Source organism: Neopelma chrysocephalum, unplaced genomic scaffold (genome assembly GCF_003984885.1).
Source record: "Neopelma chrysocephalum unplaced genomic scaffold, ASM398488v2 Primary Assembly neopelma1_186, whole genome shotgun sequence".
NCBI lineage: Eukaryota > Metazoa > Chordata > Aves > Passeriformes > Pipridae > Neopelma > Neopelma chrysocephalum.
The window spans coordinates 171,058-180,961 of NW_020897848.1; the positions used below are offsets into that span (position 1 = coordinate 171,058).

At 46.5% G+C, this 9,904-nt stretch overlaps 1 protein-coding gene across 8 annotated transcripts in view; it reads right to left on the reverse strand.

The window, feature by feature from the left end:
* Positions 1-560: 560 nt before the first annotated feature.
* NEDD4L (neural precursor cell expressed, developmentally down-regulated 4-like, E3 ubiquitin protein ligase) overlaps positions 561-9,904 on the reverse strand; it is a 47,645-nt gene continuing 38,301 nt past the window's right edge. For all 8 annotated transcript variants that reach the window (XM_027702447.1, XM_027702446.1, XM_027702445.1 and 5 more), the window contains 13 exons: positions 8,654-8,712; positions 7,387-7,452; positions 6,641-6,870; positions 5,824-5,945; positions 5,221-5,291; positions 5,020-5,115; positions 4,409-4,482; positions 3,320-3,380; positions 2,958-3,017; positions 2,410-2,517; positions 1,968-2,064; positions 1,648-1,720; positions 561-729 (listed from right to left, as the gene is read on the reverse strand). In XM_027702447.1, the coding sequence (XP_027558248.1) occupies positions 627-729; positions 1,648-1,720; positions 1,968-2,064; positions 2,410-2,517; positions 2,958-3,017; positions 3,320-3,380; positions 4,409-4,482; positions 5,020-5,115; positions 5,221-5,291; positions 5,824-5,945; positions 6,641-6,870; positions 7,387-7,452; positions 8,654-8,712 (1,220 nt within the window). In that variant the 3' untranslated portion in view covers positions 561-626. The remainder of the gene's footprint in view (positions 730-1,647; positions 1,721-1,967; positions 2,065-2,409; positions 2,518-2,957; positions 3,018-3,319; positions 3,381-4,408; positions 4,483-5,019; positions 5,116-5,220; positions 5,292-5,823; positions 5,946-6,640; positions 6,871-7,386; positions 7,453-8,653; positions 8,713-9,904) is intronic.

Here is a 9,904-nt window from a genome sequence, read left to right on the forward strand (position 1 = left end):
GCCCTGACACTCTTCTAGTACTTACAAAAATGCAACTTCCAGCCCATACTTCTGGATACAGAACAATACTGATGTGCTTAATGAAGAGAGTTGCTCTCGAGACACAGCAGCTTCCAACACAGCTTTCTCCTACTCTCCTAAAGGTTTGGGAACACAAGGCTCAATGTGCTTTGAAAAAATGACACTGGCATCAAGTCTAGTACGAAATTAAGAAAAATGCTCATTTTTCCAAGTATATGATATTTAATTGTAATGAAATAAAATCTGAAAATGTCTAAATCAATGAAAAAGTAAACATGAGCTGTAATACTATACCTGTAAAATGATTAATTCCATTCATTGTCATTAGAAATTATGTAAAATATTTATTAAGGGCTTTGCCTACAGAGGCACAACATAAATAGAGTGAGTCCTGCTGAAATGTGATCCGCTGGCAGCTGCTGCGGGAGGGCGGGCGAGGCCCCCCCGGGGCACAGTCCCACAGTCCCACCCGGGGGCTCGGCCCCCGCGCTGCCGGAGGGTTCCGGAAGGTTCCATCCCCGGCCCGGCGCCGCCAACTGCTCCCCACGGCCCCCGGGGGTCCCAGGGGGCAGCAGAATGTGCTTGGAGGGGGACGGGGCACCGGGCTAATCCACCCCTTCGAAGCCCTGGGCGTTCTCCACGGCCATGAGGAGCTTCTCCCGCAGGTCCTCGAAAGAGTCATACAGAGGTAAGTCCAGGCGGTTAAAGCTGGAAGGACAAGGCACAGAGTCACTCCACGGTCCAGGGAAAAGCAGACAGACAGAAGCAATCAGGGGGCCTCGATAAAGAGTGCAGCTTGTGGTCCACAGTGTCCCCTGCACACCTCACACTTGCCCACTAACCCTGTGCTGTCTTCCTGGAAGCAGGAACTCAGGAAAAACCACTTAGGAAAGGAAAAAAGAAGCCAACAGAAACCCCTGCACTGTATTTAGCTGATGGAAAAATTTCCATCTTTGTCAAAAGGCTGGTTTCTTGAGGCTCAGCAAAGATGCTCTGGATTTAGAGGAGAGACCCTCTCTCTCTGGGGGAGAAAGAAGATTAAACACCCAAGAGAAAGTCTTCCAAAGGCAAAAGCTAACAGACAATTAGAAGGATGGGTTCACTTTGGAGTGTGCTGTGTTTGTTGGGGGTTTTTGTGCTTTTGTTTTTTTGTTGTGTTTTATTTGTTTTAATTGAAGTTTATTATTCTGTAGAATTATTATCTTCATGGAAAGATCCCCAAGTCTGTACTGTTGTTCTAAAAATTAGTTTTCCCATCTGCACGATTTTTCTTTAAAAAGCCACATTCCTGAAATGTGACAGAGCAAAACAGATTTGTACTGAATGCTTTCAATGTTTGCAAATTCTCTAAACCAGGGTTAAATTAAGTCATCTTATGACCTTATATTTGTTTTGAATTGTCCAACAATTTATGGGCTTTCTGTGGCTGTTGGGGATGTCAGACTTGCTGCAGTTCCTTACATCCACTTACTAGGACGGGGAACAACAAAATAACATCCTTCCATTTCTTAGTTGGTGAAAGCACTGGGGAACCACATGTGTGTGAGGCTCAGAGTATCCCCTTGGATCAAAGGATCCAGAGCTGAGCAGGGTCAGCAGAGTGGCCCTCCTGCTCTGGTGACTTACCAGGTGTGAGCTCGGGGCAGCTTGTCAGGACTTCCCCACTGCTCTATTGTAAACAGTTGAGGACCATTTGAACCTGGGTGAAAAGAAAAACCGTATGAAATGGAAATTGCTGGACACTACAGAAACTACCTAAACGTTATTTTTAACAAGAAATGTTGGCATCAGTTGTGGGCTGGATTTTTCACCTGTTACAGATACAATTAAAGCAACAGAAATGTGGTTGTTTCTTTCCAAGCTGGTTTCAGAGCTAGTGTCGTGCAAAGGCAGTAAGCTCAGACATGAACATTTAGTGGGTGTCTGTCCTGCCATGAGCAGCTCACCGTAAAGTTCAGCAAATCCATTCATAGGCACTCGAGACGTCCCGGTCACAAACTGCAGGAGCCGGATCCGCTTCTCAGCATCCATCAGCAGAACAGCCTGTGGGCAAACACAGACTGTCAGGCTGGGCTTTGTACCCCAGCCTCGAAGGGCAGGATAAAGAACAGACCAGAACCAGCATAAATAACCTGTCTGTACAAGACAACCCTCGGGACACAATGGAGTGTCTCCATGTGTTCCAGGCCCCCATCCCTGGGCTGCCCTGGCAGGAGCCACCCCTGCTTTCACCCAGGAGAGGTGGGAGCAGGATGTTTCCCTCCCAGCACACCACCACCAACAACAACCCCCCACCATTCTCAGAGGTTTTCAAGAAGAAAAATGGTAGCAAACCAGGGCAGTAACTTTCATTTTTAGGAACAGCCAGAGGTGGAGAGCCAGTATTACCTTCCAGAACCACTGGATAACGGGGTGATTGGGGCAGTAACCATTTTTGTAGATAGTGTGTTGTCTCCAGTCATTGACATCAACGTCACCAAGGCCACACATCAGCAGCTGCAGGGAAGCAGAGCACTGGGGTGTTAGTGAGGGTTTGTGTCACTGCACAGCCTCAGAATAACAAGGGGCCACTCCTGCTCTGGGCTCTGACCTCCAGTCATTTATGGAAACACTCAGAGCTTCCCTTGAGGAATTCCCAGGGTGTTCTGGCTCCTGGAGAACTGCTGCACACTGACCTAAGTGTGACAGCAGCACTGGTGTGACTGGCAGAGGCACAGTGGCACTGATCCACCAAGCCACACAGGCACACCCCCAGCCTCCTCCCTAAGGGCAGGTCTTTGTATGCCATGAAAAGATTTATTAATTAGGGAGAAACATCTAATTTCCCACTCTGAGCAAGGCAGCTTTGTCTGCACATTCCCTCAGGGAGAGTGAGGGGCCCAGAAGATGGCACATCCATGTGAGAGCTGTCTGCTCTGGGCACCAAACTGACTCACCTCCAGTTCATTTTCATCAAAGATTTTAATCAGATCAATAGGAAGCAGTTCTGTGAATCCCTACAAAGAAGCAAAGCAAAGTTAAAATGCTCATCCCACATAAATCCTGATTAATAAAATCAATGACCAAATTACTGCAAGCTCAAATAATTTCAGGTTGAAAGAGAATGACCTTACTCTCCTATGGGAAAGATGATATATTCTTGTACAAGGTAAAACTGTAAAATCATAATAAACCATAAGCATTCCATTTGCATTCCCAGCCAAGCTCCCTGCTCCCTTCACACAGACACCCTTGGGTAAGAAATCTGTATTAGAAAAAGCACTTGGTTTTGTGAAAGCAAGCAGCTAAAGAGCCTCACCTCCAGAAAGGCATTCATTTGTTTCTGCACTCTGTTGACAAACCTCCACTGGATGACCAGGCTGCAGAGAGAAAGAAAACCCCCTCAGGATCACACACTCATGAGCAGGTCTCAGCCCAGTGTTCAGAGATTTCAGCATCCCCAGTGCTCTCACTTTCTCACTTAAACTCCAGCACGCTCAGGAAACTGGGCAGTTTTGCCAGTGGTTCCAATTTATCAGCTGAGACCGATGGAATTTTGGAAAAAACAAACCCAAACCACCAGTGCCTGTGAGCAAATTACAGTGGGAATATTTTCACTTCAGCGTGCAACACAACTCCTGTAGGTACCTACAGAGCAGACATTTTATCCTTCCAGAGCACTGAGTAATTAACAATTCTCAGCAAAGCCCACAAGCTCTGAGAACAGCTGTCATGACACAGCACCTCCCCTATAAATAAAGCATTAGATGAATAAAACTGCATCATCAAAGGTTTGCTTTCAGTGCCAGCCACCCACAGCATAAACATCTCACAGGCCCAGGCATAAAAAAATCAATTCCAGGCATGGAATTGATGCAGGTCCAGGCATTGGAAATGAATTCCCAATTTTCATGACTGTAAAAACTGTAATGTCTTTCACCTTGAAAGAGCCCCTGAGTAAAAATGCCAGCAGGTAGAGTTGAATTTTAGCATTTTACATCCTGGTAGGTGCAAAAACTGAGAAAGTTGAAAATTAAACCTCATTTCAGATTTGGCCAATTTTTGGTAGGAACACTGGCACTGGAATCCTGGTCTGTGACTGGGAGAGGAGGACAATGGGATGAGGGCCAGGCTGGAGAGCACCTTCTGGCTCATCTAAACTCGAGCCAGATGTTGGAGGTACACGTTTCCTAGGGGGAGGCTTCAGGAAAACCAAGCACGTAATTTCATGTACTCCATTTTTGTTCTTATATCTGATTAGATAAAAACAATGTGAACAGTAAGATTTTCTTTTCCAGGGATCCCTGATGCTCTGGTGCAGTGCAAACTACAGGAGCTGCAGCAGGGTGAATTGTAAGAACAACTGCTCTTCCTTCCCCTCAGGACACATTCCATAAATGATACTTACTCAATGTACTCCCGCTTGTTCTCATTCGTTACCATGATTTCAGACCCATTGGGCTTCAGGTCCACTTGATATGTCTGTATTTCAAAGGACCAAAAAACCTCTTATTTTGAGGCCACATTTCTTGCACAACCCACTCTCCCTGAGCAGCATTTTACAAGCAGTACCAGGAAATTATCAGTAAATGGATTTAGACTTTTGAGTCAGAGAACAAACTCGTGTCAGCAGAAGGGACAACTGGCAGAGAAAGGCTGGCAATAATTTGGAGCTAAATCACTAATGGAAACTGCCAATAACCAACTAGTGTCATCCAAACCTCCCCATCCTGTGGCTTCAATATTCTCCCTGGTTCTCAGTATTCTCCCTGGTTCTCCATGTAACTCATAATTTTATGTTACAACCTTCAGGAAAAAGGCAGTAAGCATTGACAGGACATTTTGTGCCTGGTTTGAAATGCTGAAGTCAGTTGTTAAAAAAAGGCCCTGTGGTCCCAACACCCATCATACCTGGAGCCAGAATCCAGGTCTAAGAGGTAAACAAAGGGAAGATGCTAAGAAAAAAAAAGCATCTAAGCCAATTTTCATTTCATTAGATGTAAATAACCTTTCACATACCTGTCCAAAGTTTTCCTCATCTATGCAAAACATGAGATCCAGCTCTGTAGGGTCATTTTCCAGGATCCATTTCAGGGAGTTGTAGTATTCACTGTCCTGGGGCAGAGCACAATGAAAGAGAGTTTGAAAATGGGCACATTAGAGCAGAATTCTACAAACCCAGGGGACTGCAAATGCTGGCACGGGCTAAACATGTCTTACCACTGACTCCATGTCTTTCAGAGTTATTGGCTTCCCCAGCATCATCTTGTAGAAAGGTCTGATGAAGAAGCCTGGAAGAGAGAGGGGAGCATTACCTGCCCCGCTCTGCATCTGCAGCTTCCTCAAAGATACCACACCTGGCAGTTCCTGTCACCTCTGGCACAAACAGCTGCAACTGCTCACAGCATCACAGCAGCTCTGGTTTGTTCAGGCACAGCAAGTCCAATTATGCCACTAATTACCATATTCCACTGACCACCCGAACACTAATGGCAGAGAGACCCAAAAGCTGGGCAATTACGCTCAGGGCACTCTATCCCATTTAAAATCCTCACTCTTCTCTCCAAGGAGCTGCCAGAAAACCAGGCTGGTGAACTCCCTCTGCTGATGTGCTCAAAAAAAATCTGGTAAGTAACGTCTGCCTACTTGGTGTGGGATTTCAAAACTCAGCAGAAATCGTATTTTCTCATGAAATCTTTCGGTAACAATTTTACACATTAAAATACACTGCATTAAAATACACTCCTGTCTCTCATGCTGTGCTCCAAGGCAGGTGGTTTCATTCCCAGAGCCCTGGGCAGGGCAGGGCAGGGGGTCACTCACCGTCCAGCAGCTTCCCGTGGTACACGGCCAGCCCGGCCACCCGGCCGATGAACGTGAAGTACGACAGGTGGTCTTCGTTACAGAGACCTGAATTAGGATTAATCTGAAGTGTGTAGTTGTCCCTTTTTTGGGGAAAGAAAAAAAATAGCTAAAGAACCAAGTCTCGAAATAAGCAGGTACTCAGATACGTAAATCAATGAGTCGTGCTCAGGCCATTTCCCTTCAGCAGCGTCGGGGGGTCTTTCCCAGACACTGCAGCCTCTGCACATCCCCTTTCCAGCCTGTCCAACACTCCCTGGACAGGCTGGGCCTGCTGCTGGCACCACCAAAGCCACTCTGGAGCCATGGTTCCAGCACCAGGCACGCTGTGGGCTCCCACACAGCACTGCAACCCAAACCCACTCCCTCTGTGCCTGGCACTAACTGATTGCTCCAGGGTTTTAACGCTGGACAGCCCCCAGTTGGAAGTTGGGCAAGGCACTGCTGGGGAGCTCCTGCAGTGTGAGGGAGCAGCTGCATTCTGAGCTCGCTCCATGGCAGCCCTGGAACTCTGGGCAGCAGAGGGAAGAGGCTTTTGTGTGACATTCAGCACTGCTGCCCTCAAAAACTGCAGTTTTGCTGCCCTGGATATTGTCTGAGCAATGGAAATGTTTTCTGGGCTTGCAAGGACGATGCCAAAGGCTCTCTGAGGGCAGGGAATAGGGTGGTGGGGCTGCCCAGGACACCCTGGGAAGGAGGAGATGACCCTGCCCAGAGCAACTCTGCCTCTTATGCAAAAGGTAACGTATGTCAACGGAAATATTTAATGGATACTCACGTTGCTGAGTATTCAAAGAGACCATAGTAAGGGTTAAACATCTCCTTGGACAAGAGAAAAAACCACTCTCTGGCCACACCTCCATAGTCAAGTCCTTTTTCTGACTCAAATTCAATCCAGAGCCTGGCTTTTAGCACATCGGGTCTCTTCACGGACATGATTCTTCTGTAGGACTCCTCAAAAATATTATTTCTGTGTAGTTTCATCTCAAATCTGTTGGGTATATCAGCCTGTGTGAAGGAAGATTAGATGACACCTCTAAGTCTCAAGAAGTAACTCCTTGGGCAAATTGCTAACCCGTGGTAACAGCTCAAGGACAGATCAGACACCTGGTGTTCAAGTTCCCCTCAGTTTTGCTTCCCAGTGCTCTCTCAGTCCACAGGCTGAGAGCGTGGGGGGAACTGGGCCAGTTCCAGCACAGTGCTGGAGATTTCTACGATAAATATTTGATGAAAACAACAAAAAAGTAACCAACAAACAAAAACCAAACCAAACACAAAAAACCCAAACAAACAAACAAACAAAAACGGAGAAAAGGATTGATCTTCCTAAGCTCTATTTTAAGGGCATTCACATTTATCTAGAAAAATGTGAATCTTGAAGACTTAGAAATGTTTTTTGTTGAGAAATTCAACAAATTCAAACTTTTCCTCATGTTTTTGATTCCTGCTTGAGCCCTTCAGGAGCAGCACAATTAAATAAAACCGGGAGGTGTCTCCTCTCCAGGCCCACAGGGATCTACTCACGGGTTTCTTTAACTTCTTCCGGAAATAGTCGTATTTCTGCTTGAACTCCCGGGAGTACGGAACTGCCTGGCGGGAGAGGAGCAGGGGGACACGTTATTCCAGCTGCTCAGCACTTGGATATCCAAGAATATTTAGCTCTGTTACCTACACGTGTGTGCCATGGGCTCACCTACACCCACCCTGCAGGAGAAATTTAAGAACCCCACAAAATGACATCATTTTACTCTGATGATCATATGACTTCACTACAGCCACGAAATAACCTTTCAACACGTTTCCATTATTCAAATGGAACGTGAAATGCAATTTTGGTTTTGTCATGGCACCAGGAATACAGTGGCCAGCATTCAGATGAATCCTCAGTGCTTCCATAAAACGGATTAGCTCCTGCTTTCCCATAAAAACCAACACAAACCCCACTGTCCCTCACTCCAGGGGACCTTGATTACCTTATTTCCTTGAAACAAGCTCTCCCAGATAGTCTTTCTCACTTATGCTGGGCATTTCTGGGAAGAGGCCCATTAAGAATTTGTGCAGCACTGTGCCTGAGGATCTCAAGCTGTAAGTGCCTGAGAAATGGGTAAATCCCTCCAAAAGTAATTATGACCAAACAAATGATTATTATTATTGATCATCTTAATAAGCAATTAGAATTACACCATGCAGCAGTTCATCTGCTGAATTCTGAAGCCCTTGAAGGTCTGAGGATTTATCCAGGATAAAAAGGTATCCTTGGCACCTGGAGCCATCTTAGGATTGGGAGTCTGATCACTCAGAATGCCACAAAATGGCATAAACTGGCATAAATCAGCATAAAAAGGTCATTCAGTCTTTGATGTTTTGAAAATTTGATACTAAAGTAAAATACTGTCTTTGTTTTTTCTAAGGCTGATATTTTGAAATCTTTGTTTACCTGTAGGAGGTTTTATGTCTCAAACTGACAGACCCAATTTTTGTCTTTTCCTACAGTTTGAATCCACATAGTCCCAACTCTCCAGTGGGAACAGCTTTTTATTGTGCAGAAATCCCCAAATGCACAGAGCAGTGTCTCAGCTCAGTGAAATCCTCCTGTCAGGAATGACCCAGACAAAGGGGAGATACCAACATTCCCCTAAACCTGAACAATCTGGGATGCAGCACAGGACTTGGTCTGACATTCCCAGCTTCTCCTGGCTTAGGATCCAGAGCAGACACGTGCCCTTCACCCAGCAGAGCTCCTGCTTCCCAGGTGCCCACCCCTAATGGAAAATCCCACAGCAGCACTTACTGGGCCCGTGATGGCCGGGTTCTGCAGCCTGGGGTCTTCCCACTGGGTAATTTTATTATCTGCAAATAACAAAGAAATTATTCCGTGACTCCTCTGGTGCCACGCTGTGAATTCCTGTTGGATTTGTCTCCCTACCACTGCACAGCTCAGTCTGTCAGGGTTAGCAAAGGCTATGTCCCCCACCTGCACCAGCCCCAACACACTGTTTAGTTGAACACACTCAACTCAAAACTGCAGAACTGCCCCAAAACCCAGGGGACTTGCACTGCTCTGATGGCAACGTCTGCAGGAGTGAAAATGTTCACCTGAACGTGGGCTGGGGTTGGAGATACATGGCCTGGCAGGCAAAGGAACTCCAAACCTCTCTCCAGTGACACACTGAGCTACTGTTTGGAAAAACAGCCCAAATGTCATACTGGAAAATTTGGAGGGAATAACATTTTTCCTAGACTCTGATTGAATGAGAAGGTTCTAGGACCATTAAGAGAGACAGAACTGTCCAGTTCTGGCACAAGAGATCATCCAGCTGTGACCAAAGGAGATGCTGGCAGTGGCACAACACAGCCCACTTCTTTCCATCCACAGCTTTGAAGAGCACCAGGAGGGTGACAGGAAGGTTCTACAGGACCCTGGTGGAACTCTCCCTTCCCTGATCCTCCCAAGATTCTGAACACGACAGAATCACAACAGAACGATGGTGTTGCAACGATACGACAATGCTCCAAAACCACAACCCGGGTGCCCCTGCAAGGGCGAGGTGCCAGTCACCCCCGGCCTGTGCTGGCAGGGGAGGGACACTCCCTCTGCTTGCTGCAGACACTGCCCTGGGTTAGGAACTCGGCATTAGGAGTTAACATTGTATTCTCCATGTTTCTAGGAGCTGGAAAAGCCCTGCAAGTTTTGAGCATCCCAAGGTGGTTTAAGAGGGACTGGGATCTGAAAGGTGACATTCAGCAAATGTTAACTGGGGAAAATTCAAAAGGATTGCAAGCACATTTCAAGACATTTGATCTATTAGTTAATTTGATATTAAAATACTATTTTATTTCCCTTTACACCCTCTGCCTGTGAACCAGTGGGAACTGTTCGGAAAACAGCTGGAGAAGGGTTGTTTCCCCTCCTGATTCTGCCGTACCAGTAACAGTCTGCTGCACCAGTAACACTGTCTGCTGCACCAGTAACACTGTCTGCTGCACCAGTAACACTCTGCTGCACCAGTAACACCTCTCTGCTGCACCAGTAACACCTCTC